The sequence below is a fragment of the Colletotrichum lupini genome, chromosome 5 (assembly GCF_023278565.1).
Source record: "Colletotrichum lupini chromosome 5, complete sequence".
NCBI lineage: Eukaryota > Fungi > Ascomycota > Sordariomycetes > Glomerellales > Glomerellaceae > Colletotrichum > Colletotrichum lupini.
Genome location: NC_064678.1, coordinates 3875923 through 3903888, shown reverse-complemented (window position 1 = coordinate 3903888; position 27966 = coordinate 3875923). Strand labels below are relative to the sequence as shown.

The 27966-nt window shown below is 54.0% G+C and overlaps 10 protein-coding genes and 2 non-coding genes across 12 annotated transcripts; 8 read left to right on the top strand and 4 right to left on the bottom strand.

Moving 5' to 3' along the window:
• On the bottom strand, positions 1-3837 carry CLUP02_10549 (GTPase-activator protein for Ras-like GTPase; the record flags this gene model as incomplete). The annotated part of the gene is made up of 1 exon (XM_049289525.1): positions 1-3837. One exon carries the CDS (start codon positions 3835-3837, stop codon positions 1-3), a length of 3837 nt encoding a protein of 1278 aa, XP_049146670.1.
• A 3298-nt stretch (positions 3838-7135) lies between these two features.
• CLUP02_10548 (uncharacterized protein) lies at positions 7136-9307 on the top strand (the record flags this gene model as incomplete). Its single annotated transcript, XM_049289524.1, has 10 exons — positions 7136-7256; positions 7307-7365; positions 7425-7539; positions 7910-8149; positions 8221-8308; positions 8369-8468; positions 8566-8751; positions 8818-8862; positions 8925-9018; positions 9057-9307. 10 exons carry the CDS (start codon positions 7136-7138, stop codon positions 9305-9307), a joined length of 1299 nt encoding a protein of 432 aa, XP_049146669.1.
• Positions 9308-11647: 2340 nt separating this feature from the next.
• Positions 11648-13462, bottom strand: CLUP02_10547 (glycosyl hydrolase family 47; the record flags this gene model as incomplete). The annotated part of the gene is made up of 1 exon (XM_049289523.1): positions 11648-13462. One exon carries the CDS (start codon positions 13460-13462, stop codon positions 11648-11650), a length of 1815 nt encoding a protein of 604 aa, XP_049146668.1.
• A 1628-nt stretch (positions 13463-15090) lies between these two features.
• Positions 15091-18952, bottom strand: CLUP02_10546 (RNA helicase; the record flags this gene model as incomplete). The annotated part of the gene is made up of 3 exons (XM_049289522.1): positions 15091-18067; positions 18122-18453; positions 18569-18952. The coding sequence occupies 3 exons, from the start codon at positions 18950-18952 to the stop codon at positions 15091-15093; spliced, it is 3693 nt and encodes a 1230-aa protein (XP_049146667.1).
• Positions 18953-19003: 51 nt separating this feature from the next.
• Positions 19004-20638, top strand: CLUP02_10545 (brix domain-containing protein; the record flags this gene model as incomplete). The annotated part of the gene is made up of 7 exons (XM_049289521.1): positions 19004-19276; positions 19333-19517; positions 19575-19709; positions 19771-19902; positions 19957-20124; positions 20173-20279; positions 20352-20638. 7 exons carry the CDS (start codon positions 19004-19006, stop codon positions 20636-20638), a joined length of 1287 nt encoding a protein of 428 aa, XP_049146666.1.
• A 172-nt stretch (positions 20639-20810) lies between these two features.
• Positions 20811-21075, top strand: CLUP02_10544 (uncharacterized protein; the record flags this gene model as incomplete). The annotated part of the gene is made up of 2 exons (XM_049289520.1): positions 20811-20913; positions 20963-21075. The coding sequence occupies 2 exons, from the start codon at positions 20811-20813 to the stop codon at positions 21073-21075; spliced, it is 216 nt and encodes a 71-aa protein (XP_049146665.1).
• Positions 21076-21661: 586 nt separating this feature from the next.
• CLUP02_10543 (uncharacterized protein) lies at positions 21662-21805 on the top strand (the record flags this gene model as incomplete). Its single annotated transcript, XM_049289519.1, has 1 exon — positions 21662-21805. One exon carries the CDS (start codon positions 21662-21664, stop codon positions 21803-21805), a length of 144 nt encoding a protein of 47 aa, XP_049146664.1.
• An 811-nt stretch (positions 21806-22616) lies between these two features.
• On the top strand, positions 22617-23707 carry CLUP02_10542 (SNARE domain-containing protein; the record flags this gene model as incomplete). Its single annotated transcript, XM_049289518.1, has 3 exons — positions 22617-22697; positions 22769-23293; positions 23363-23707. The coding sequence occupies 3 exons, from the start codon at positions 22617-22619 to the stop codon at positions 23705-23707; spliced, it is 951 nt and encodes a 316-aa protein (XP_049146663.1).
• A 211-nt stretch (positions 23708-23918) lies between these two features.
• CLUP02_10541 (uncharacterized protein) lies at positions 23919-25416 on the top strand (the record flags this gene model as incomplete). Its single annotated transcript, XM_049289517.1, has 9 exons — positions 23919-24009; positions 24085-24097; positions 24152-24281; positions 24382-24586; positions 24670-24741; positions 24821-24944; positions 24993-25071; positions 25162-25190; positions 25254-25416. 9 exons carry the CDS (start codon positions 23919-23921, stop codon positions 25414-25416), a joined length of 906 nt encoding a protein of 301 aa, XP_049146662.1.
• Positions 24655-24769, top strand: CLUP02_tRNA185. The gene has a single exon. It is a non-coding gene; the product is annotated as a tRNA-Val (tRNA).
• On the top strand, positions 24777-24848 carry CLUP02_tRNA186. The gene has a single exon. It is a non-coding gene; the product is annotated as a tRNA-Ala (tRNA).
• Positions 25417-25492: 76 nt separating the features above from the next.
• Positions 25493-27569, bottom strand: CLUP02_10540 (mitochondrial import receptor subunit tom-70; the record flags this gene model as incomplete). The annotated part of the gene is made up of 3 exons (XM_049289516.1): positions 25493-25731; positions 25783-27255; positions 27314-27569. The coding sequence occupies 3 exons, from the start codon at positions 27567-27569 to the stop codon at positions 25493-25495; spliced, it is 1968 nt and encodes a 655-aa protein (XP_049146661.1).
• Positions 27570-27966: the final 397 nt, after the last annotated feature.

Here is a 27966-nt window from a genome sequence, read left to right as displayed (position 1 = left end):
TCAATAGCCAGTGTTCCATGATCGGTCGAGATTCTTGCCGCGTGTTGTTGATGGAGACGACTCAGGTGAATCGCTCCGCCCGAACGGCTTCATGATGCCAGACAGAATATGACGAGTAGCCCTACCATTCCGCTTGAGCGTAGCCAAATGCGAAGACGCGTGCTCTGAATGTCCAGCCGCTTGCCGCAGGGAGCTGAAATCTCGGCCACGACGGTGCTCACGACTTCTTCGCGTAGGAACATCGATCAATACGTCGCTGCCAGCCGAACCAGGTGGTTGGTAATTGTCTTGGTCAAGCCAAACTGTAGACGTGTTCGCTGAGGTCGGTGCTGAGTGATTGTTGTGATGCGTGGAAAGGCTCATGGAATCCAAGATGGCAGAGTTATGATCCATAGCGTCGGCGAAGTCGGAGGCAGGAAGGGATGCAGTCTCGTGAGACGAGCCATCCAACTTCGAGTAGCATAGGTCGGCGCGCTCCTGTAACACCAGACACATTTCATTGAAGATGAGAATGTCGTCTTCACCGCCTACAGGTTTGACTACCTCCCCATTTCCGATGGGATTGGCCTCAGTCCACATCTTAACTAGCGCTGCGAAATTGCGAGCGTGATCAATCAAGTGAGGCAGTGCAGGGAACCCTTCTCGTGCCGTTGGTGATAGTCGTCCAAGAATCGCGATAGGTGTCGAATAAGATGGACCCAGGGCAACCTTGTTGCGTTCGACGGGGATGGCGCAGATCGTGTCAATGTAGTCCTTGACCGACTGACGGTTGGAGCCCAGAAATTTGTTCATTGGCTCCATCCATTCTTCCTTCTTACCAAACGTAGACAGGTTTCCAAGGGCCTGAAGTGCCTTGGCAACCAGTGTGAGCGTTCGCTGTGCTCTGGGTCTAGGGTGATCCCTCAACAGACCAAAGAGCTTGGGGCTCAAAATCGCCGGGCAAATGAAACGGAGGAACAAGAAGCCCGACACGCTCGTGTAAGTGACGGTTCGTAGCCAGTCGCCGTAGCGATCTTCAGCCACGGCTCGTACATATTTGAGGATTGAGCGAAGTTCCGGTGGGCATTTCGTGGGCTCCTTGCAAATACATTGCCACACCTCCGTTGTCAGCTGAATCAGTCTTGTCCAGTGCTCCTGAATGTTTTCACCAGGTTTGAGCTTGCTTGGGTCGACTTCGCAGTTGGGGTTGGTCTCGTTGATCTCGAAAATCTTGGCTTGCAACATCTGCTCGAGATACTCCTTTCCTGATCTTCTCATATGGAACTCAAGCGCTTGCGTCAGCAGCGTATTGCCTCTGAACAACAAGTTGGCCTCTCCTGCAAGAGATTTACCCATGTCACGAAGAATCTGCTCTCTGTCACTGGATGACTCCATGGACTCATTCGATTTCAAGCGGCTGCTGAATCGGTACTTCTTCATCTGGTTTTGGCTGCCGCCAATACCGTCGATCTCGTCTTCGACTAGTGTTTGCAGCCATTCATTCGCATGACCAGACACTTGAAAAATGTTGAGAAAGATTTCGGAAAGCCGCCGCAAATTGCCGGGAAGCGCATCAGCAATCTGAGCGGTCAGACCGGACGGAAAGCTATGAAGCAAAGTTGACAGCGCCTGGTATTCCTTAGAATGAAGAACAACGAGCTCCTCGTGATGGAGCTTCACAAGCATTGTGCCCATGACCTGCTGTCGTTCGTCATAGATCTCAAGCCACCGCTCGAAGTCTTTGCCGGGTTCGACATGGTCCAAGGGGATGTCAACGGAGCCGCAAAGAATCTCAGTCAGATTTCCCGTCTTGGGCAGCCCAAGTGATGCCTGCAGTTGATGGCTGAAACTTTCCAGGTTCCCGTCCACTCTTTTCAGAATAATGGAAAGGAATGGCATAGTCGGCGGAAGGTCCGAAAATTGGTAATCTTCCCGCCAAAATGGATTCTTGGTTCCAGTCTTGATCGTTGATCGAGCGCGGACCTCGCCATCCAGTATGACTTCTGTCAGGTAGTTGCCCATCAAAGGGTCTGCGTCCTTGGGCTGTCGGTCGATGAAGCTAACGTCGGGAGAACAAGGCTTCGGTCTCAGTTTTGCCTCCGTCACCCGCAGACTGATCGTCTTCTCAATCCTGAATATCTCGCCGGAAAGATCTGACTCCAAATCTGTAACCTCCATCGCTCCTTCGGCTGAAGGCGAATCCAGTCGGAAAATGTCCGGCAGCGCGAATGCTCGAAGAAGAACAAACCAGACTTCGAATAACAAGCGGTTGTCCAGAGCAATGTACACAGGACGGAATATGGACAGCTGTGTAGATATCGGAGAGTAGTGTGGGAAAATGCCGATGCAGTACTCTTCGTCCAAAACTGACCGGTTCAGCTGTTGAATAGCGCATCGAGATAGTTGGGATAGTTCGACCACAGCGATGACAGCCTCGCCGTCTCTTGTGGTGAGTCGAACCTCTCCGTTTTCTTGAAGGAGGAGGGAAACAACCCGCCAAGAAGTAGTCGGCGATCTCAGATCCCTCGTAGAGGGCCTTTTCACGATGGCCCTCGGCGAATTTGCCAAGCCCTTGTCCCAAAGTCTCACTTGGCCGACCTTGATGAATGCAGTTGTAGTCTTCGCGGTTCCATTCTCAGAGCCACGCCTTCTTACTGCTGGACGCAGGGCGGTAGGCGCAGGACTTCGATTGCCGTTCGAAAGTTTCACTTTCGGAGGTCGAAGTTGTTGCCAGCAGAGCAAAGCTGCAAGCCAGAGGTCTGTTTCTTCTGCTAGAAGCGGATGAATTAGAAGATCCAACGGGGGCTGGATGGGACACGAAACGTCCAAACATCTTTTCCCATCAGGTAATATGACTGGCGCAACTCGACATCCACGGAGGTCAGAAATGAGGGGGATATGAAATGGCCCATCATGTCCTGAGTCGAACATCAAGCTTCCCTTTTCTTCGTCAACGTATGCAATACCAAGCTGCCATGGACCCCGGGGGTCGGTCTGAAATTCGATTTCACCTCTCATGCGCCCACATAGATTTTTCATCATGAGCAGAATGTTGTTCGCATTTTCCGTCGGAACGGGAATGGGTAGCGAATCAACAGAAGGCGTTGAGCTTGTTGGCGGAGAAGTTGGCCGGGAAGACTGGCGCTTGATCAGACGTTTCGTCGACAGCTTTTTCTCTTTCAGGCTGTTTGCGACACCTAAGGGAATTTCCGAGTGTCGGGCCGGGATGACCGAGGGGAATCCCAAGGACTCGATGGGAGGCGGTGGGGAGCGAGCATCGTCGTACAAGGGCTGAGATCCAGACGAAGAAAACGACCCCACACGCTGGCGGCCCTCTCGGGAGGCAGCATTCATGAACTGCTGGCGTAGTGCGCCGTCCATGGTATGTGTCCTAGGCCGAAAGCTGCTTTGTTGCCTCAGAGGCGGACTAGTTGAATTATTCTCGTAGGAGCTTCCACCATATGTGTCATTAAACACCATTCCCTGTCGTCTCGAGAAGTCTCCCGGGATAGATCTCGGGGAGGTTTGAGGGGAGTTCGACGTGATACCGCGTGGTATCTGAGGAGGGACGGTCGGATCGAATGCGGCGTTCGCGGACGGCGTCGGCGAGAGGTCCGGATGATGATACTCGGGTGTCACGGCGCGGATCGTAGGGTTCGACGGGTGGTTAGAGCGGAATGATGTGCGTAGATTGGAGTTTGAGACGCGTTCCATGCCGCGAGACAACGAGTCTGCGGACAAGTTCTGGTTCTGGGATTGCTGCCAATTGAGGCGCGGCGTAACGTTGTGAACCCCGTTGTGGTAGGTTCGTCCATCCATTCCCGGTGGTGCCATGCTCATTCCATGGTTTGTCCTCATTTGGGGTCCGCCCGCATCTGAGGTTTGGTGATTCTATGTGCGTCCCCGGAATTCGTCGTCTCTTCCAGAGCTGCACCTGAGCGTCCCACCACGTCTTGCTTTCCGTAACCTAGCCAGCACGCCTTTCTGCCTCTTCCGAAATTGAGTGATGGCCGATCAGATTCTGCTTCCGAGGATAATGTGTGTGCCACCACGCAACAACAAGCATACTAGTTGCTGAGCGGTATTCCTGCAAGTCGCAAATCGGGTCTTACAGGTGGGAGTCGAGTGCGAAGCCCGTTGAGCGGTGGTGACGCTTGATGTCGTTGGGAGGCGGACGACTTTCAGCTCCTGCAGCGAGAAAAGTTGGTGCGCAGCGAAGCCGCTCCAACAGGAATTTCGGCGGGCTTCACAATGCGACACGGAACTGTGGTGGCCAACTGTTACGCCAGCCCTGGGCAAGGCAGAGCGACGAGCGAACGGGAAGAGACGTAGAAATGGATCAGCGGCGGGATGAGAGGTTGAGAGCGGGGGATTTTGGTGGTAGATCCACAGGTCCAAGGTGGGATGGTGCAGGGTTGCAACGATGAGCGGCCGTTAGAGCTCGAGGGCGAGGACGGGGGCAGTTCGGCTTCGTACGGCGTTTGCTGGTGCTGTCAAATGTCGCACAGGTGACGGACGAAAAGGGAGTTTCGTCCCAATGGAAGCGGCAGCAACGGGTGTCGGGAGGCGGCGACGGAGGCGGTAAAGAGGAGACCTCCAACGCGGGGGATGGAAGTTGGGGATGTCTGAGCGAGACGAGAACGGCGCGTGCAGACAAGAAGCGAGGAAATTCGGCAACGGGGCGAAGGGGGAACGCGGTGTTGGTAAATGCAGCGACGGCGCTTTGAGTGGGTTCGAATGGTATTAATTGCTTTTTTCCCTCTCTTGCTCTTTCCACTTCTTTTTTTTTTTTTTCTTTCGTCGCTTCGTTGCAAATTCTTGGGGACCCAGAACGGAGATGGAGCCGGGGAGCTAAATATTATTGCTGATTATGTATTCGGCGAGGTGGAATCGATCACCAAGGATGTTGCTGCTTGTCCATGGACTTGGTCGGCCAGCATGCTGCTACGGCTTGCATATTAAGGCTGCTTCAAGCTCCAGGGTAGAACAGGCAATCGGGCAAGGCCTGTGGAACCACGGAGGATCAGGGCAGGGAAGATGGCGAAGACTGGGGACGGGGCTAGTTGGCAAGCGAGATACCCAATGTCAGCGGAGGGAGGATTCGACCATGTGCTGGGAAAAGCAAGCGAGGAGATGGCATGGATAAGGGTTGTCTGAAGGAGAGTTGGATGGCTGGGGGGAAGGCAAGGCGAGAAAGAAAAAGGGCTGATGAGGGTGATGTAGGTATTGGAGGGAAGGGGTCTAATTGCTGGGCAGGCCGCACTGATAGGAAGGCGAAGTTGTTTGCCTGCTGCCCGTAGATGGATCCGATGCTGCAAGTTGTCGAGGGAGAATGAGGCCAAGGTGGCGGAGGAAGTGAAGTAGTATTCGGGATGCAATGGAGGCCAGGGATCGTCGGTCTGTTGCATTTGCTGCCGTGGTTTGCGTGGAGGGTATAAGATGGGAAGACGAGGTGATATTTGCAACAACACAACTGTAACAGAAGGAGGAATTCGGCCAGGCAAGGGGGCGAACGGGAAGACGTGACATGAGCGAGGCGGACAGCGAAGCGCGAAGGAGAGGATAGAAAGAAGCAATAAAGCAAAAGAGAAGTGACTTACAGACGGGAAATGGGCAGATACGTTTGCGTTGTCTTTTTGGGGCGCCCGTCAAATCCGAGAAGGACGAGGCCCTGGCAGGATACAGGAAGATAATGCTGCTGGACCAGGTGCCGCTGCCAATAGGAAATCAACGGCGGTGCTGCAGGGCATGCAGATGGAACGAGACTATATCGAGCCAGCCAAGAGTTGGTGGTGGTAATGGTGGTGGCAGTCGGTGAGACAAGGCCCCATGGGTTCTTTCTTGCAGTTGCAGCTGTGCACCCCGGGCGAGAGGAGAGCGTGGGGACTGGAGAGGAGGCGGCGAGAGGAGAGGAGAGGCAAGATATCGACTGCAGACTGCAGATGGGGGATTTGTTGGCCGAACAATCCGCCGACGACAATGATAAGGCGCCGGTAGTTGAAACGGAACGGGGCGGGCTATCGGTAGAAAGTCGTGTGATTCGTCAAGATGAATGGAGTTTGTGACCAATTCGTGGTTGGATTGGCGACGGAAGGAGAGTGAGAGAAGTTCTGGTTCCTGAAGCAGTGAGAACGAAGAGGAGAGAGAGAGGGAGAGAGAGAAAGACTCGAGTCCCAAGAGGGAGGAGGATGAAGATGAGAGATTCTTGCTACCTACCTACCTTAGGTAGGTACTGTCAGCACCGAAGGTATCCCTATGTATTGGTCTACCTACGCATCTATGGCAAAGTACATTGGCACGTTGAGAAGGAAGGTAAGGTAAGGTACCTAGGTAAGCAAAAGTAAAGGAAGGCCCCTTCCTCGAGGTGAAGTGGTTCGAGGTGAGGTAGGTCAGGAGGGCAGGTGCTGCTCGTTGCTGAGGTACCTACCTGCCTTACCTAGGTAGGTATTGCTGTTGCTCCTACCGTTGCCATTGCCATTGCCCAAGTTGCACCTGCTTGCTTATTGCTTCTTGCCGCGTGCTTGGTGCTTTGCTCGTTGGGTTGCTTCCATGCTTGCAAACCTACCTCAACTGGCAGGTACCGCATGTCCACCTGTACGTCTTCCATTGTTTTGGGTCATGTCTTAGCATACACCGCACCTCGCCCTAAGTAGTAAAGCTCGACGGAAAGTACTTTGATACATCTGGATGGTCTTAGATGCGTATATTAAGGGACAGTTACTTTAAGGTAACCAACCTATTCGACGACCGGCTTACTTACCTCGCCTCGAAATGCATCGAAAATTATGTGTTAATTTGCCAATGGACCCTCCGAGAGGTCGATGAAAGACTGAAAAACGGCGGGCGAGCGCGATAGACTCGACACAAAGCAAGGCTTCCAAGACGAGGCCCCCCTCTCCCCAATGATGGACTTACGGTACCTACCCAGGTACGTAAAGGTAGCCTCCATGTCTCTCATCGCACGTAGTCCTTCTTGCACGACCACCTCATGCATGTATCTGACTCCTAGCCGAATAGCATCTTCAGGAACCTAACAAGGGCCAAGCAACCTCCCTACCTCATCTGTGGCTCCCCTTTCGTTGCTCAACTTCAAATGCCGGCTTCTCTTTTCACCTTGTTCGTTGTGGCCATCGATTGCGGCGCGTAACCTTGCATCATGACGATCACCTCACTACAAGAACTCAGAAAGCAGGCTACGCCGAGCGTCGAGCTCAAGCGCATCAAGCATAATTGGCTCAATCTCATCCCTTGGGACGCGCGAGGCACGGACAATGACGGTGAACAGCATCAGGTGCCGCCCTTTGCTGCTCGACCTTGCCCGGACTAGCCGCTCAATCGCCCAAGGAACAAGCCATGGCTGTTTGTGCTTGCTTTTCTCTCGACTACGTTCGCATGTCTTGTCTCGAAGCTGGCTTACTCTAATAAGCAGGCACTGCAGAGTACAGACCTATTTCGCGGCGTACAACGGGTCAAGGATCATCCCGAGTTCCCTCTATACGCAAGCTTTCAGGCAGGGGAATGCGACGAAGCTCAGTGGCCAGGGGACTGGAACCAATCCAAGTTGCCAATTAAAAGGCAATTGCTGATTGACGCTTTAGTGGCATTGACTTCCTTGCCATGACGGAAAGGAACCGACCACCGATAGATTAACCTCGACTTGAATCTTCTGGAAGAGCGTTTGTCTTCGAGTAAGTACTTTACGGAGTACCTCACGGGGTACCTTACTTTACCTTACGGATAGACGTGTTATTTTTGCACAGTGGAGCGCAATCAATGGGACGAACTAAATCCCCGGATTTCTGCAAATGTTTCGTGTCTAGCATACAGAGCACGAACTCCTTAATAAGTAAAAGTAAGGTATCTTATGCGCGTCTCATCTCACGGGCCGCGACTTCGTCCCATTGTCAGCCGGATGATGGGCAGCACGCAGGTACAGTAACGGCACCCCCTTTGTTCCTGCCGTCTTTCGTCCATTCCATTCCATTCCATCCCATCCGCCTGTCTATGCCGTGCCAAAAGACCCGTCTGTCTGGTTCATCCATCCCTTTCACCTCCACAGCCGCACCCCACAACACGACCTCTTCCAACATGCTCTATTGGCTTCATCTTCCATCCAACCTTTCCTCTCTCTCATTTGTGATGTTAAGAGAACACATTGACCACGATCGCTGTGGAATTTTAAATGAACTCATACATGGCCATTCTGACTATCCCCCTTCGACTTGTTTTTGGAAGTACCAGCTGGGTGCCATAACAGAGATACTAAGAACAAATCTGCGGGAGCAATCCTCCTGACACCACCCCCAACCCAGCCTTTCGAGGGCCAAATGTAGCCAGGTAGTCGGTCGCCTACCCGGCAACAGCGCGACGCTATGCTACCTCATCCCAGTTCGACCCGTCAGCATCGCCCAGCAATGTATCCTCCTCCCGGCTCACGGCCACTGGGCCAGGAACCATTACCAAGATCTATTTGGGCGCTGATCCAACAAGTACCTAAAACGCTCCAAGCGCCGCCTGGAGAGCTTGCTACCTCGAGGCTAAGACGAAAGAAACCCAGCTTGCTGGCCTACGCCATGCAACGCACAGGTACGGGTCGCAGGCTTGCAGCGGCCTTCTGCACTGATCCTTTCCCTCCGCACCATCACCCATCAACCGGCCCCCAAAATGTTGCCGGCGGCCGCGTTCCTCCCTTCTAGAGTCTCGAGCGAACCCGAGTCACCGACTAAACAACTCGGTTCGGATGAGATTGACGGTGGGGGCACGGGGCGCTCGGTACCTGCGTCCGTTTATGTTTCTAACGTTATAGGCGCGGAAGTAGCGCAAGACACATTGGTCCAGAACAAAGCTATAAAGACGCTTCTCAACTCATGGCAGGCATCATCGGTCCGTCATGCCCACCCACGTAGCCTCGTTGGTAACCGGTCTCAACTTCTCATTGTGGACAGTGTTCCTCCGCGGACCGTCTCGATTTCCCACGATCAATGAGTCTCGTCTCTCGTCAGCGGATCATCTCCAACACATATTGTGGCCAGAACCACGGTCCACGCTTCTTCAAGCCTAGACTAACCAGCAACAAGTCAAGCGCAACGATGCGAAGGATTCAGTTCTGCTAGTCAAACATAAGCGAACTGGAACCCCACATGGCCCCCCAAACTGTTTATCCAGGCGGAGCCTACACGATTGGCGGATTCATTGTGAACACCGGCACACGTATGAGTGGGTGCGCAACGCAATCGCAATCAATGTCCACCCATCTATCATCTATGAGCGGGACCTGAAGGACCAATATCGACTGCATATTTTCAAACCAAAAACCTCCGATGGATAAAGTGAACTGCAACGCAACACAAAGCGGCACAGTACCACGACACATCTCAAACACTACAATCATTTGCAATTGCTCACCTTGCTGATTCAGCCTCCTGACCAATTTCCCGTGCGCCCGAACCTGCGACTTGAACAACGCTTTTCCCTCTCCACAAACTCGGACGGATGATTATTCCATCTGCCGTTGTGCATGAAGATCGTTCCCCAAAAATTACGCTGCTGGGGAGGGTGGCTCTGTGTGGCCGCTCGGTACCGCTGGTTGTGCGACGACCCGCCGCTAAATACAGACTCACGATAATACGGATACATGCCCCGCGACTACGGATGTACATAGCAGCCCGGCACTCGTTCCTGTAAGGTGAACACTCGGGCCTCGACTCCACCTCCCGGAGGCAGTGGATCATCATATCGGTCTCATACTGTCTCGAGATCCAGAAACGGGGTTTGCTGATCACCTTTACCACTAGCGCCTTGTTTTCTTTCGCAAAAAGAGAAGATAGGAGGCATATATCCGGCTAGGACCCGCGGCCATCGCACAGACGATGAATCCACTGTCCCATCCCCTGGGGCTTCCAGAGTATCCATCTCCCAGAGTTCGGTGGTATTGCTGTTCTCGCCTTGTATCGCGGAATAGGCAAAAAATGCTGTGGTAAAGTGCGCGAGGGGAAGGGGAAAATAACTCGTCTTCATTGAGCGGAACGATGGGCGCAAACGGATTCAATACTCTTGATCGTTTCGTCATCAACATCGGTGAGTGGAAAAGAAACGCAGCGGCTTCACGACATGGACCCCAGGCAAACCCGTGCTGCTGTGGGGTCATCTACGGCAATCTAGAGTGTCTGGTAAGACTGGAGAGACGACTGAACAAATTCGAACCGGGCCCTTGCTGTCACCGTTTGCTTTTTTCTTGCGTCGAAAGACACCTCATTCAGTCCCCTCTCTGTTCGTTGGCTCGCCCGAGTCTCCGAGTTGGGGCTCTGAAGATACCGTAAACCACTTTTGGCCTTTTCAGCCGCCAAGCAGAGATCCGGCAGGTTTGTTTTTTTTCCTTTCTTATTTGCTGAGCACTGCATACTAACCAGATCCCGTCGGCGAGCAAAGCCATGTTTCAACCCCGTTGCTGAATTTTGTGGTTGACGCATGGTTTGTATTTGTAGACTGGTTCTGGCGGATATGGATAATCTGCGAATGCGCCGCAGCCGCTGCGCAGATCCGAGTCTGGAGGCAGACGTTTGGCGAGAACTTTTTGCTTTTCTGAGTATCTGAGGAGTAAGGTTAGGCTTGTACTAACTGTGAGAAGTGATGCATCTGGGAATGAGATGATTGCGGTTTCGCTGTTAGAGTTCTCGTGAATGGTGCTCGCGGCTACTTTAAGAAATGAGGGACAGGTTGCGTACGTGATCGCAGAAACCTACACAGCTACATAGCGAGAAGGACATGATACCTCCCACCAGAATATGAAACCAGGTGGCGGATGAGTAGCAGGTTATATAAAGAGCCCAAGTCCAGGTTGACTTTCTAGGAGCATTTCCTGGCTTCCCGATAATTGTCTCTGGACGTGCGTCAAGAGTGCATCATCGTTAGACTCCGGCCTTTATAGCGCTTTGCCAATCAACGATGTAGAAAGAAGGAAATGAGACGAGCCAAGCAGGGCTCAACGAACTGTCTGCTCGATGACGATACGTGCCCGAGCTTTCGGTCCTTGGTCATATCTCCCTCCCCTTTACCTTTGCCTCTCTGAGCCCCTGAGTGACAGATTGTTTGGGTTCTGTGATACCGTTCGATGAACACTGTCTTGTCACTTGACGCTAGCTCGTCTACGAGGTGCTTCTCGAGAGGTGACACGTTATCAAAATAACGAGCTTTCATGTTCCAGATACCTTGTGCTGCTAGCACGTTTACCGACTACATGCAGTGCGGTGTACTTTGATTCATACCTGACTCGGGCTCTTCATCTCTCGTTGATAACAATGTATATTCCATCGACTGGGAAGGGTTTCCGAGGGAGATATGGCTATCACAAGGATTCTTCAAAGCGCGCTGAGGTGGAGCAACTCTGTCATCTGGGCAGGAGATTCGGGGCATGAATGAACGAAAGGTAGTGGTCATAGGAGTCAAGGCATTGCTCGAACGGCCAGTATTGAAAGCAAAGGAAGAGAAGCGTGAGGTGGATTTATACTATTTCCTTGCTTCTGAGCGAAGACTCGCAACGTGCCGCGCCCTCTTCTTGTCTATACTAGTGCACATATGTATCCGCCCAATGCAATAAACCCATCTAAAATGCTCCTGATGCTAGCGCTCCCACCAGTCACCATATGTGATGGTCGTCTCAAGTATGATTCTACTTGGACTGCTCCCGAATTTCCGCCTCAGTCTCGACGTGATCCGTCCTCTTGGGCCGCTTGAACGGGTGCGCTTCCGTGTTGAGCACCCACTCGTCCAGACTAATCACGTCGGGTGGCGAAAAGATGAGATAAAAATACTTCAGCGTCTCAGCGAACCAGAAACTCTCCATCGAGTCCGTCTTGGTCGTCTGCCCCGGCTGAACAGTGACGTCGGCAATGGAGGAGTACGCCAGCGGCGTCTCTGTCGCGCGCCGGATGCTCTGAAACATGTCCCACGCGACCTCGCGCCACTCGTCGTCGCCCGTGATGCGGTACATGTAAAAAATGCTCTCTATGGCCTCCGGGCGGAGCATGTAACGGCTGTCGCGGACCTGCTTGACGCCGCCAGGCACGTCGCTATTGCTGCCGTGCGTCTTTTGATCCCATTCGCAAGCGCCGTGGTTCGGCTCGTTGCAGGGGTGGAATGTCATGATCTCGGGCATAATGCCCGTGGGGAAGACTTTGTATGCCCAGGCGCATCCGCGGGAGATCTTTTCGCCAATGGTGACGTACGAGTCCCGGCCCAGGAGCTTGCCAGCAAGGCCGTACATGCCGCCAGCGAAGCAGCCCAGGTGCTGCATCTCGGGCGTTAGGTCGACGTTATCGCCGTGTGCGAAGGCGTTGCCTGGGATGAGGATGTCTGTTTTATTAGGAAGGATAGGCCTGAAAAGAATGTGCTTGTCGATGACGTCGAAAGAGTCTACTGTGAGCTTCCCGTACTCGCTGTCGAGACCGCCTAGCAAGGCATGCATCTTGGGCAGATACTCGTAGAGGGAGTCGGCCTGGGCGCCAATCGTGAAGGAGCTGTCCTCTACCTTCTCATCGCGGTAGTTCATATACATGGGCCACATGCCGGGCAGCTTGCTGCGCGTCTGCGTCTTGACGAGGAACTCCTTCACTCGCTCTGTGGCATCGTAGTATTTCGCATCGCCCGTCAGCTGGGATAGGCGGGTAAATTCCATGGAGAGCGAGCATCCCGCAGCCGAGGACTCGCGCTCACCCACTCTTTGCGTGCCGTATTTGGCGTCGGAGAACTTGAACCAGAAAGGCGGCATATGGTTCGGAGTATCAAAGCCCATGTACAGCATGTCACCCAGCTCAACGGCCTTAGCCAGCAAGGCCGGCTCGCCACTCAGGTCGTAGGCGCTGATGAGGCCGCCCAGGTGGCGGATCGTCGTCTCAAACATGTTGGCAGCCGTCTCCGTAGTGTTGGACCAGTCGATCAGCGCGACAGTCCTAACGGCCCGGCGGAACTCATCGTGCATTCCCATGATCCATAGAGTATCAAGGCCGTCGACCAGACTGGCCGACCAACCACCAAATGTGGTTTTGCCATGGCCCGATACGGGAGTAAGCTCGTCCCACGTCCACGCATTCTCCTTGTAGCTCGCCCAGCTCCGCCGGAAGGCATGGACCACAGCGGCCCGTCTCGACTCAGTCTGCCTCTCCCGATCACGGTCGCCTTTCTCATCGTGTGAAAGTTTCTTGCTCGTCTTCTTTCCCGCTTGCTTTTTGCTGCTGTCGAAATCGTACTGGACTCGTGGTAGTTCGACGGGAGTGCCTTTCGGAGGCGTACGCAGCGGCTTCTCTAGAGGATATTCGGGCTTCAGGCTCGCCCAGTCGTAGCTTGACTTGCGGTAGCGGATGCCGTTGTAGTTGAGGGTTCCAGCGCTCCAGCCGGCGGGAAAGCCGGTATGCCAGACTAACAACAGTGTCAGGGCAATGCCCAGGTAGATTGGTACCCTCGCGGGTCGTCGGCGTATGGTGATCATGTTGGCGGCTCAGGGTACGGGGATAAAGAGGGCAGCGGCAGCATTGCTCGGCGCAACTGGTTACTCATGTCGTTTCCCCGTCAAGACGAGGTGAATGACCGCAGTTTCGAGGAAGAGTCTGTCTGTTCGTCCAGCGGAGGAGGACGGCTTGGTACTAAAACACAACGCTCCGATACGAGGTGAAGTGCGACCTCTTTGGATGAAAAAGAAACGAAACCTTGGCAGTGGAAGGTCGGAAGAAGAAGCGGAAGCGCCAAAGCTTCTTCTGACGGTCGAGAACCAAACAATCCTTGGCCAAGGGGGTTACGGAGCCATCGGGCTTGTTTTCCCACCGCCAAAGAAGGTAAAGGCATTGATGCTCACCTGCTCAACACGTGTACGTAAAAACGCCAAGGAAAGCCGTTCCCGCCCTTCCCAAGCGCACCCAAGTTTCCCCCTCCCTTTCGGTCTTCACCCTTTTCTCGAATCTCGCCGAACACTGCCGCTTTGCTGCGACTCGAAACTCCATTTGGGGAATCCGCTCGCCAAACGTTTTGCGAAGCCAAGAATCAGACGGATCGTCATAGTGGACCTCCCATCAGATGGCCCGTTCTCGCGAAGAACGCATGTCCGTCAGGACTGTCAGGGGGTGGTGACCTGCTTGTCGTTGTCAGATTGGGTGAGGCTCCCGCGCTTAGACATGGGTGGCCCCCCGTCGCTGCCACGGCTGCCAATCTATTTTCAAGTCTGTGGGGTGCCAGAGCCTGCCCCCTGTCTATCAATGGATTGGCTGATGCTACGCCATCAGCAAGGAAAAAAAGAGGATACAGTTCTTCTACCCTTTGAATCCAAACAAGTACTCCGTAATAAGCAAGGCACCACGGCACTTACTTCGAAAAGGTACCTGAATTCGGAGTATATCCGATACTTGAGGAACACAGGGTCCGCGTGTGCCATATTGACAAGCTTACCTCTCCGGCCCGGCCAGGCCGGTGGATAAGAATACTGGGAGGGTACCTTGGTCTCGCGATGATTAGCGCAACCGGGGGGCAGAGCACAAGGTGCAAATAAAGACGGTGATTAAACTAAGAAGCTAAACTCTAAGCTGGATCTCGTAGTGCGCTTTCTGCGTGCAGCATAGAAACTGCATGACATCTGCCGTGGGCCTCCTCGCAGTAATTGCACTGTGCCATAGAAGACTTATCGCTTCTGAGACCTTAATGCTCGACCGCATTTTGAGTTGCCTCCTCAGACGCTGACCCGTGTCCTCCGCCTGAGCATAACCTCCTATCCCCGCCAAATCTCATCCCCTTGCTAACACTCGACATCTCTCTGATTGACAATCTGCAAAGTACGGGCCGTTGAGGGCGCGCGTGCGACCCCCTCCGTCGGTTGCAGCTCTCGCTGGTCGGGCCATGACCCGCCTGCGGCACGTCGTTGTCGTCGTTGGAAGCCGAATGGTCGACCACGTGGAGTGATTCTCAATGACCGGAGCCGGTATTCCGAGACGCCTCTAGGCTCAGGCACACTGCCTGTTCCTGTGTACAGCACCGAGCATGGTGCGGCGAGGGCTGAAGCCTTCAGAGGATGAGGTATAAGTAACCCTTGGGTTTGGTAAAGCAAGTCCCTGTCCCAATCCATCTCGGCACTCAGTCGAAGCCGCCACCAATCTGGCTGTGGAAGGCGGTGCTGACGCTCTTCTCGTCGTCGTCGTAGCGACGGCCGAAGCCATTGCCGGCTCCCATACGACCGCCACTCTCGACATAATGCTTCAGGCGGTCGCTGTGGCTGTAGGACGCAGGGCGCATACCGTGTATGGCGTCCTGGAGACCGGCGCCCAGGCTGACACCGCCCTGTCCAACACCCTTGGCACCGATGACGCTGGCGCTAGCATCTGTGTACTCGGAGTTTGCGACGCTTTCGCCCGCAATGCTCTCAGTGGCGCGACCTCCTCTCTTGATGCCGGAACGGCTGGATCCGGGCACTCCAGGGAGGCCAGGCCATTGATCAGGGGTGAAGCTCGAGAAGATGGGAGGGTAAGTGGTGTTTAAGCCGGCACCGCCCAGAGAGCTATGGATGGAGGAGACGTCGTCGGGAATGTAGGACATCATAGATCCCGAGTCAAAATCGCGAGTGGAGCCAGCACCGTTGAAGCGGTTGCCGCCGCCGTTGGGGAACCCGCCACCGGCATTGAATTGAGGGGGCTGGCTCATCTTCTGGCGATATGCTGTCTTGGGCTTTCCGAACTGCAAGAGCGAGGTCTGCAAATTGGTCAAAGGCCCCTCAACCAAGCACTTGCGGTCCTTGAAGTGGACAAGGAGGTGGTGCCAAAGCTCATGCTTAGAAAGGACCTTGGGGTTACCAATAATGACGAGACCGTACTTGGCACGAGTCAAGGCGACGTTGAGACGGCGGGGATCCGAAAGGAAACCGATGCCCTGGTTGTCGTTGGAACGTACACAGGACAGAACAATGAAGTCCTTCTCACGACCCTGGAAGGCGTCAACGGAGGCAACCTCGACTTCCTTGTAGCTCTCCTTCTTGAATGTGCCAGTGTTCTGCATGGTGCTAACGATGTAGCTTCGCTGACCCTCGTACGGAGTAATAACACCGATGTCCAAAGGCTTTACGCCGGCCTTGAAAAAGCGGGTTACAACCTTCTCCACGTTGGAGGCTTCGGTACGGTTGAGATAGGACGTTCCGGATGCCGAGATTTCCTCATTGCCAAGGTTGGACCAGAACATCATCGGCATATCAACAACAGGCCAAGGGAAGTCGACATCGCGGCGAACGCGATCCTTGACCGTAACACCGTTCTGGAGAGATCCATCGTAGAACATGTTGGAAGGGAACTCGGACAAGCAAGGGTGCATGCGGTACTGGATGTTGAGGCGAATGGGAACCAAGCGCAAGTTGACGAGGCGCTCGAACAAGGACTGGTTGAGACCAGCCTTGGCAGCCTTCTTGTTCATGATGACAGGGCCCAATTGCTTGTGGTCACCAACGAGGACAACCTGCTTGCATCCGAGAACGAGAGGAATCATACACTCGGGCTCAGCCGATTGAGTCGACTCGTCGATGAGGACATTACGGAACTTCATCTTTGACAGACGAGGATCACCGGCACCGACACAAGTGCAGCAGACGACATCTGCGTTGTGTAGAATGTCTCTTTCGGCGGCCTTGGTGAGCTGCTTGAACTTCTTCTCGTCCTGGCTGGACAGTTCGCCAAGCTCGGTCTTCAGCTGCGCAAGCTTGACAAGCTCACCATTGCTGTCATTCATACGAACCTGCTCATGAAGAGCAAGGAAGCTCACGGAGGACTCCACATCCTCTCGGGACTTGGCTGTAAGACGAACGACCTTGAGGCCAGTGCGGTGGATGCGCTCACAGAGCTGGTCGACAGCGACGTTGGAGGGCGCGCACACGAGGACTTGTCCATTATTCATCTTGCACAGATGGTAGATGATGGTCGCCGAAGTGACAGTCTTGCCAGTGCCCGGAGGTCCCTGAATCAAGCTGAGCGGGGTCGACAGCACAGCCTTAATGGCGGCGATCTGGCTGGTATTGAGGTCGGGAAGGCCGGGGACGCTGTACTTCTTAGGCATAGTCGTCTTCATCGGCGCAACAGCGACGTCGTGACCCAGGAGCTTGTGGAAAATGTAACCCGAGACACTCATGTCGTCCACGGCGAAAGTCTTCATGGCATACTGCATGCGATCATACGAGGTAGCCTTCCAGACATAGTCTGCTGAGAAGTTGTGGGTGCATTCAGTCGGGACAGTCTTCTCGTTGCCGGCCTTACGCAGCTCGAGGGTGACTTCGTCAGACTGATTGTTGGGGATCTTGATGACATAGCCAACTCCCTCCCAGGCAGGGCGGAGCTCGCCCTTGTAACGTAGTCGCATTTCGTCGCCAACGGCCAGCTTGACGTCACCCGACTCTATCTTGTGCAGTTCAAAGCTGACCAGGTGCTTGTTGTTCAAACCGTAATCCCAGCGGACCGTGAGTCCATCCTCAGACTGGGCTTCCTTGAGCTTCTTGTCGTAGTCGGATTCCATCTTGACGAGCGGGCCAAAAATGTTCTGGTAGTGATAAGGGTCGTCGTACTTGAGGAGGACGGGATGAGGGTCGTCGTCGATGCTAGCAGCCTTCTCAAGGTCAGCAACCGTAGCAGTCGCATTTTCCTTCCACATCTCCTCCAGCTTGGCAATCATCGGCGGGGTGAGGTGTCTGGCGCGGAGTTGCTCGGCATCGGAGGGCGTCGCGACGAGCCAGGTCAAGAAAGCTCTCTCCTCAATCAGGGGCTGCCATCGAGAGGTGTCCCAGCTCATATCCTTGGAAGAGGTGTTTGCAGCACAAGGCTGACGACAAAGCAGCACGACAACGGTATCCGACTTGGCAGGAATGAAGCCCAAGAGAAAGACGTTCTTGGTTCCACAGTTGTAGCACTCGAGTACAGTATCACCCAGGGTAGATTCCGGGTGAAGCTGGACTTCCTTGTGTCTCGCCCGGACCAGATGGGAAACAATGTGGCTTGAGGTAGCATTTCCGCGGGCACTACAGAACCACTTGTTGCAGCCAAGGCACTTGACGACGGAGCTCGGGGAATGAATTCCACAATACCTAAGCCAGTGTTAGATTCAAGAGAGGGCTCGGAAGCTCGAAGGCATGCCATACGCGCAAGCGTGAGGGGGAAGCTTCCTATCTTCCTCCTTGGGTCTTCCGATATTGAGATCCTTCATAGCCCCAACAGGCATGCTAGTCAGGCTGTCCACATCGTCATCATCGTAAAGCTCGGTTTGGTTGTCGTCATCGTCGGCACGGCGGCGACCGTCGCGGCCGCCAAATTTGCCGTAGAGAAGGCTCTCGTCGGCATCGATACCGGTCAAGACATCGTCACCTGCCTTGATCGCAGCGGCGCTGTCGGAAACTAGGTGGTTCCCGAGATTCTTGAAGGCGCTCTCCATATTCGCGGTATTCCGGATTTCTACTTCTCTCTGCTGATCTCCCTTCCAAGAGTGTCAGTGGGCTGTCGCATACGATGTAACTGTAGAAATGCCTTTGCATGTGCCGGCGGTGGTGTCGGGAGCATCGTTTTGGTGTTATGAAAAATGCGCAACTTACTTCAGCTTCTTTATGGTTCTCGAATGGTTCGGCGTCGCAGAGCCTCAGTAGGCTCAGGTCGTACGGAAGGGGGATTCGAGGTGGATCGGGGAGGGGGAAGGTCACATCATATCGGTATGTGAAGTTGGGGGATTCGTGCGGAAACCTCAAAGGTACACCAACGGGGCAGAGACTTGTCGGGAGTGGTTGCGTGCCTTTTCGTTGGTGAATCCAAACACCCAAGAAAGATCCCAGGCCCGACAGAGCAGCGGCGAAAGGGTGGTGTTTTGGTGGGATGTAGCTTATCACCACGTGACTGTTACCTTGGGGTGCTTGAAAGTGGATACCTGCCACCTGATAAGGTTTTTTTTCTCGATCAGCCTGTCCAAGGTACGTTGGATGCATTGCGGAACTCTAGCATTGACATCCCACCATCTCACATACCAACAGCCCAACATGATCCGGAAACAGGCCCGACAACGGCGCGACTACCTCTATCGCAAGGCGCTTATATTGAAAGAGGCGGAGACGACCGAGAAGCGCGCCCAGCTACGATCTGCTCTTGCTTCTGGCAAGCCCATCGACCCCGAAATCGCAAAGAACAAGGCGCTGCGGAAAGACTACCAATATGACGAGTCGCGACCCGATCGAACAGTCGATGAGGAGATGGATCTCGACGACGAATACTCCCAGCTGTCGGGAATCTCGGAACCACGGCTTTTGGTTACAGTTAGTTTATTCTGCTCTTCCAATCCAGGCACATAAGCAGAAGCTCACCCTTTCAGACTTCAAGAGACCCGTCCTCAAGGCTTTCAGCCTTCTCCAAAGAGATCAGATTGCTCTTCCCTACATCCGTTCGGCTCAATCGTGGAAATTTGATTCTTCCGGACATTGTGCAGTCTAGCAAGTCCAACGGGCTCACAGACATTGTCCTCCTTCACGAACATCGCGGTGTACCGACTGCCATGACGTACGCACTTTATATTGAATCCAAGAAGAGCCACCAGCTGACGAACCTCTCTAACAGCATTTCTCATCTTCCCCACGGCCCTACGCTATCCATGTCGCTCCACAACGTTGTACTCAGAGCAGATATACCCGGAAGTATCAGAGGATCCGTCTCAGAGGCTTTCCCACGGTTAATATTTGAGGGTTTTAAGAGGTATGAGATATCGGCTTCGGAGGTCGTTCGACGGTCACTAATCATTAATCAACTCTTCAAGCCGGCTTGGACAGCGGATCGTGAAGATCCTGAAACATCTTTTCCCTCCGCTCGATCCCCCGACCACCAAGGCTAAGGTAGGGTCAAGGGTAGTGACATTTGTGAACAATGAAGACTCCATTGAAGTCAGACAGTAAGCTCATCCGAAGCTCCGATCCCCGCCAGACCTTTGCTAACCCCTTGGTAGTCACGTTTTTGTCCGGACTTCGTACGATTCTGTCGAGCTCGCTGAGGTTGGACCTCGGATGACGATGCGCCCCTTCGAGATTCGCGGTGGAACCTTGGAAAACAAGGATGGCGATGTTGAGTGGCACCTTACACAGTACACTCGTACTGGTAGAAAGAAGGAGTACCTGTGAGAGAGGGCCACCGGAGAGAACCGACATGACAGATGCGGTGGAAGGCTTAGGCGTCGCTGCCGTGAGAGATCATGGGGCAAGTACATTACGATCAGCGCCCAGAAGATCGGCTCGTTGCGTGGGCGAAATGCCGCAACGACGAACAGGACTTGTCAACCAGTGCGCCACGAAACGGAGCCGTAGGTAACGAGGACGCGGGTTTCAATGAAGCCACAATACCCAGGCGCCGGTCAAGCGACGTCGATGGACGTGAGACGAAGAGAGTCGTGGCAAAGGCACTCATGGGACTACACGAAGTGGAAGATGAAGAACGATGTTGAACTAAAGATATCCAAGCCAGAACGCCGTAGTTTCTTGGCGGCTTACAACGGCAAGATGGTGGAGTGCAGAAAACAGAGACATCCCAAGCTTCAGGAGAAGACAAGTCAAGGCAGGCAAAAAAGCATCAAAATGTTGTTGAATAATATGTATTACATCCGATTGGTTGCGATTAGTGTGGCCGGCCGTTGAGAGTCAGGCAATTGAGTTCTTACCGTTGATTTGCTCATGACAAAGCATGTCGACGTCCGTAGCTGGAGGAGTGCGGCTCATGACCACGAATTGAGTTGACAACTAATACCACCGAGTTCGCCGCGGCTCGTAGGGTGCAATGCCATTCAACAAGGTTAGGTGACGCCTCGAGATGGAGACGGGCATCTTTCTTTGCAATAGCTATTACGAGCCAATGAACGGTAAGCAGCAGCCAGCCTTGGCGCGTGGTAACGCCAAGATCTCAGTGAGCGAAGGTTGAGCATGGGACGGAATACATCAGATGGTCCCAATGGTCGCTTACAGAGTTCGGTGTCATGGAGGCCCCGCCACGAACCTACGCGCAATACGGATACGGGCCGAAAGTACGCAGAAGCCGCGGGAGGCACACTTTGGTCGTAGTGGCTCTCATTGACTAATCGTCGGTGTGGCCTTCATCGCCTATAATCGCCTTGTGCGATAGAAGCATGGTGTACGGAGTAGAGGGCCAGAAGGAAAAGGCGAAGTGGGTAATCATAGAGGCAGTACAGCACTGAGCACTGCCCGAGGATGTCTCCTAATACGCGGCAAGAGGAACGAGTGGCTTAGGACGTTAACGCTGAGGTGTGTTAACTGCAAGTGTTCGCACAGCCACAAAATGGTGACGATTTCCTGGGCTAGGGACCAGTGTGGTCAGCGAACAAGCCGGCGGACTTTGAGCTTCTGCCTGCCGTTTCTCGGCTTTGGCATCAGGTAGGTAGGACCTGAAAGGGTCCAGTATGCGATGCGGCTTAGAGCCAATTGGTTCGAAATCACCAACCAAACTGTGCTGTAGCCGCATTCCGAGTCTGAAGGTCTATTTTTGGGGGCGCAGACATGATTTGACATCTGCCGTTGCCGTCGCCGCCACTCAGCAACCCATGTTCTACGCAGCAACGCTCCCCATTCCATTGCGATTCTGCTGCTCAGCTGTCAATCGTCACTTTTTCCGCAGCGGGGTGGCTGGGCGTTGCTCGCCACGCGAGGATGGGAAAGGACGGGAATGAGAAGGAAACGGACAGGCCTGGCCGGACCCCCGGAGAGAACGAGGGGCAGCTCCAGCCTCCAGCCTCCAGCCAGCACCAAAGGCCCGTCGGACGGCGGTGGGCAGACACAGAGCAGAGCACCTAAAAAGTAACCTGTGTGTGTGTGTGACCCAACTGCTGCCCACCTCACCTTTAGTGAGAGAAGGAAACAGACCCTTGGGACTCGCTGGGGGTGGGTGAGACCGTCCGTCCGTCCGTCCCTAAGGTACCTTGCCGCTACAGAGAATAACATGCGTCCCGGGTATAATAAGCTTCGCCCCGCCCGTCGGCGCAACATCTTCTGATATCACTGACCTAGTGTTCGCTTCATCCAGTCTTTCACTGTTCGCGGCCGACGTCTTGGGAATCGAGTAAAGTATCGAGTCTGACTACGATCTGAAAGGTGCGGTGGACAGCCTCAAGTACCTTCTCATCTCTGGGTTCATTTTAAAAGAAGGAATTTCCTTCGTAAAGCTTGTTTATCTGTTCCCTCTTGGTCCGAATTTAACAGGAAGAAGGGAACGAGAAGAAAAAAAAAGGGACCCCGGAAAGCAGATCGGCCAATCCTGCCCACTGTCGCCCCGTTCACGAGCGACTCCATCCAACCATATACACAGCCCGGGGTATCCGCTCTGACAGGTCCCGGTGCCTGATTGGGCCCGTCCTCATTGTCATTTCAGCGTCTCTCCAGCACTTCCCAGTTCCTGTCAGCGGTCGGAGGTCCAACGTCATTTAACAACCAAACATCAGCCGAAAGGTCCTTCACCTTGCACCACCACAACAATCTCACGAGCCCGCCGGCTCAATCACACCATATAGCGCCGAAGTCTCTCATTCAATTCTGCTCGCTCGCCGAATAAATTGCGGTTCGAATCGCACTGTCTATCGTCGACATTGACAGTCGCTTTGAGTCAGACATGTCGTACCAACAGTATAACCAAAATCCCTACGCCCAAGGCCCCCAGGCCGAGGGCGGATACGGCTATGACAACCAACAGGTCCGTCGCCCTTCAATTCAGTCCGCAGATGCCCTCTCAATTCCATATCGCTGACTTTCTTTGAATTATAGCCTCAATATGGCCAAGGCCAGTACGAGATGCAGCCGTACGGAGAGGCGGGCCAGTATGCCGGGCAATCCGCGCCTCGTACTCTGAGCCAGCAAGATTTCCTCGCCCGGGTCCAACAACTGCGCACAGAAATCAACGGCCTGACTTCCGATATTGAGGGCATTGCCCAGCTTCACCAGCGCTCTCTCGGTTCCCCCGACGGCAGCACCAGCGCCCAGCTTGAGCAGGCTGTCTCCGCGACGCAAATCCGCAACACCGGCGTCAAGGAGGGCATCAAGGCCCTCGAGAGGGATCTATCCAAGACACAGGACGGATCGCGCGCAACCAAGACCGCACAGCTCAACTCTTTGAAGAACACTTTCAAGTCGGAACTCGAAAAATACCAGCAGATCGAGCGCGATTACCAGAAACGGTACCGCGACCAAATTGCCCGCCAGTACCGCATCGTCAACCCGGAAGCGACGGAAGATGAAGTCGAGCAAGCGACACAGATGGACTGGGGTGACGAAGGTGTTTTCCAAACAGCGGTATGTTTTGATGTTGTTTTTGACCGATTTTCTCGGCATGTCGGCACCGTATGCTAATGACTTAACCAGCTCAAATCCAATCGGACAGGCCACGCCAACACTATTCTGGGCAACGTCAGAGCCCGCCACAGCGAGTTGCAGCGCATTGAGCAGACTATGATGGAGCTCGGCCAACTCTTCCAGGAATTGGCCACTTTGGTCGAGCAGCAGGAGCCCGTCGTCCAAGCCGCCGAGCAGAACGCAGAACAGACTGTCGAAAACATCCAAAAGGGCAACGAAGAAGTCAAGGTTGCGACGGACCACGCGCGCAGACGCAAGAAGCTCAAGTGGTGGTGCCTCCTCGTTGTCGTACTCATCATCCTTGCTATCGCGCTGGGTGTCGGTCTGGGCGTTGCTCTCACCAAGAAGAATTAACGGGTGCGATCACAACAATCGGACGCGCATGTGCGCAATTGCACTAGGACGACGATTCGGAGAAAGTAATGGGATGGGGAGGCAGCTGCGGCACCTCCCTCATATGATTGGAAACGGGACAGCACTTCTAAAAGAGCAGCACTACGATTGTTTAGATTTCATGACCATGGCACGGACGAATGGACGGTACTAATTAAGGGCGACACAAAAGATGGCGGAGCACACACGCGCGCTGCCCCACGAACCCAAAAACCAGCTCTTTTCCGACGACACCACGACTTTTTTTCTATTTCATCTGCCGCGTATAGGAGACACGGCGGGCTCTTGATTCCCCACCAACGAGTGACTTATTGTACGCGTACTCTTCACACAATCAGACGGGGATATGGAGTGGACTTTTTTATCTGTATTTATTTTGCGTCTGTCTGTCCTCCCACTTCATAGTCCTTTGGATTTTATGAGTGGACTGGAAGAGAGAGAGGCCACCACTTTTTCCCTCTTGTACGTATCGCACAATGGCGAACATTTTATGAACTCGCATGGCATCAATCCGCTCCCGACCCATCCTGTAAATGTCCCATGACCTTGGCGAGTCGCTCTTCAGATTCTTCAACCGCTTTTTTTTCTCTTTCTCTCCCTCCACTCCGGCCCACCCGGCCTGCCCTGTCCATCAGCACCTCATCCCCGATTCGAACCATGGCAGCCACGCGAGAACCCGGCCGGTCCAGAACCTGTCGGGGTCTGGGAACACGGGCGCACCCCGGTCTTTCCGCCCCGCCCACCAACGAAATTTGCACTCGCGATGCCACCACATCCACTTCTTCACATTCCACACCGCAACGCAGCGCACAGCAACGCCCGCGCAATTTGGCCCAACCCGTATGGTCACCCCCACACCCCAATCATACCTAGTCACATTTCTCCCTCGCTGACTTCAACAAAAACATGGTCTGGTGGTGTAGTTGGTTATCACGTCAGTCTAACAGCTCGAAAAGAAGTCTCTCGCGGCCTCTCTGTCGTCTGCCACACTGAAGGTCTCCGGTTCAAGTCCGGGCTAGATCATTCCACTGGGCGATTGGTTTAGTGGTATAATGACCGCTTAGCATGCGGTAGGTCCTGGGTTCGATTCCCAGATCGTCCATCTTTTTGCTCCCCTGGGCCCTGGGGGTCGTAAAGATTATGCAAGTCTTGTGGTTTTTGCTGTTTTGGTGGTTTTTCGATCACGAACTATGTTTTTGTGAGTGTGAATATCATGCCTGGGGCGGGGTCGTCAGTTAACCTGAAGAGCAACTAAGATGGGCATCATGTTGTGCGGGTGGTTATATGACTTCTTTTGCTTCAAATCTGTCCTTTCACCGCAACATGTATGTATTCCTTATATAGAGACACCAAAGCAACTTACGATGGACTCACATGCAAGAAGGAATATGGAAATGGAAAAAGATGATTGACAGTGGACTACTTCTACAATGCTCTCACCAATGTACGTAGAGTGAGGGAAGTCGGATTATGTACAACGTAAGGGTTTCAACCAATGCCTCCCCAGCCGTACGTACGGAGCCTTGGACTTTGCTCTCCTTTCCCAAAGCCTCCCTCACCGACCAATGAAAAAACGACTCAACGAGGTGGGCGGCTTGCCCGCCTTGATATTTTCCCCTATTATCAACCAAGAGCCCTTTGTCTTGGCTATCCGCTCCCCCATCTGCTAAGGGATCTGCTGTTTTCTTCTTACACGCCGCCGTAGGTGAGTTTTACATGTTTCGTGTTCAGGACGTCATTGGCCGTTTACCGGGGCATGCCACCCGGGCCGATGCCCTGAAGCTTTGCCGCCAGCTTGGGGTACTTCTCTTGGACCTGGAGCTGCGTGCGGGTCGCCTCGGCATAGGACAGGGCGTTGACGATCTCGCCCTCGGTGCGAGCGAGCTCTGCAGCGCGCTCAAAGTACTTGAGCGCCTCGGTGACCTTGCCCTGTTGCAAAAGGAGCTGGGCCATGGTGGCAACGGCGATATCGCATTCGGGGTCGACTATCAAGGGTCAGCAATTGCACTTCGTACAATGGAGTAGTCTGAACTTACTAATGAGCGCCTTCTGGCAGAGCTTCTCGGCCTCACCAAAGTCTTGCTTCCACTGGAACAAGGTCAGAGCCTTGTTGATGAGAGGAAGGACGTTCATCGCCATGGGCTTCGTCTTCGACTCCATCTCGATGGCGCTGTCGAACTTCTCGATAGCCTCCTGGAAGTTGCCCTGGTCCAGAAGCAGCTCGCCGTAGTAGTTGTACACATCGGGAACCTCCTTGAAGTTCTTGATGCAGCGGCGGAAGGTCGACATGGATGATGCAATAGATCCCATCTTGTACTGAGTCACGCCAAGCTGGATGTGAGAGAAGATGAAGTCGCGGTCCAAGTCGATGGACTTCTGGTAGTCCTTGGCGGCGTCGGAGAATTCGCCCTTGATGAAGTGGAGCTGAGCGCGGTGGTAGTAGATATCAGGGTCTTCGGTGTTCTGCTCCATGGCCTTCTCGAAGTCCTCAGCGGCCTTCTCCGGGGCACCAAGCTCGAGGTTCATGCTGGCGCGCTTGATGTAGCTCTGGGTCATGGAAGGGTCGAGCTCGATACTCTTGGTCAGGTCGACCATGGCATCGTCGTGCTTTCCGAGCAGACAGCTGAAGGTACCGCGCAGGTTGTAAGCAAGAGCCTCGAATTCGCCCAGGTCGCCCAACTCCAACGCCTTCTCAAAGGCCGCTCTGGCCTCCTCGTATCCGTCGCCAGTCTTCTTCTCCAGAGCACTCAGGCCAACTTGGAGTTGTCCCTTGCCAGTCTCCTCGGACAAGGCCACAGAGTCCTCGAGTCCAGCCGGACGAGGCTTGACGCGGAAGCTCTGGAGGTAGTTGCCGACAAAAGTGTGACTAGGAAGCTTGTTGGGCCGGCTGGCCATCATCTCCTGAGCCTTCTGCTCGGCGAACTTCTTAAGCAGGCGCTCGACTGACTGGGCACTGCTCTCGTTCTTGAAGCTATCGATGATGCAAGAAGCAGTGAAGTCGAGGAGGGCCTCGCCGTACATCTTCAGGTGCTCGTAGGCGTTAGCGCGGCGGTTGAGTGCCTTGACGTATTCGGGGTCAAGGTTGATGGCGGCAGTCGTGTCTTCGACGACCTTGTCCCAGTTGCCGAGGGCATTGTAGCAGGCGGCGCGGTTGGAGTAGAAGATGGGGTTGGCCTTGCAGAGAATAGCCTGGGAGTAGAGGTCGATGGCCTTGTTGTAGTCCTTGCCACCGTAGGCTTGGTTTCCGACATCCTTAAGCTTGGCGGCATACTTTTCCCGCTCTTCGGTAGTGAACTCGGCAACAGTCGCCTCGGTGATCTCGGGAAGTTCGTCGGCGGACTCGACGCTGGCTGCTTTGGATGATGCAGGGGCTGCGGCCTCTGCAGGTGTGGGCTGCTTTTCGGCATCTGCTGCAGCCTTCCGCTCGGCTTCCTTTCTTTTCCTTCGCTCCTTCTTGCTGAGCTTTGGTGTCGAGTCTGTCTTCTTCAATCGCACTTGAGTTAGCTTTGCTATTTGAGAGAGGAGCAACCTGGTGCTAGTAATAGACGCCAAGATCTCGGTAGTAACGGGTGGAAAAATTGGATCGCATGACGACGAGGGTCGCGAGGATAAGATGGGAAGCATGACGTACGGAGTCGCTGTTGAGGAAGTAGATGACACCAGCACCGGTAGCGACGACGGCGACACCAGCGGCAGTGTAGACAATGGCCTTATTATCCGAAGCCCATGAGGTGATGCGATCCCAAAGGCCAGAAGACGAATCAACGGGGATGACAGTCGGAGGGCTGGCCATGGGAGGCACGGACGGCAGGGGATTCGACATGATGGCGACGAGCCCAAGAGCAATTGAGAGAGAAAGGGAAGAAAGGTATCAGAGGTGTTCTAGGAAGAAAAGTCGCGAGGTCGAAAGGAATGTAATTAATGGGCTGACCAGTGTGGTCGATGATGTAGAGGGTGCAGGAGCTGCAGGTGTTGTTGCTCTGTTGCTTTTGCTGTTGCTGTTGCACTTGCGCTGGGCCAGGAGCTTCCGGACAGTAACCGTCCTCAAAAAATTATTGCGCAACGGGGAAGCTCGTGAGGAGTTTTTCCGGGCAGTTGCCTCTGCTTGGTGCTGTCATTCATCAAATCAGCTTTGCCTGAGGCGATTTAAGAGTGGGGGCGCAAGGGAGGACCGCCTATAAATCTGCACACTACGTAACCAAAGAGGGTCCCGATTGTCC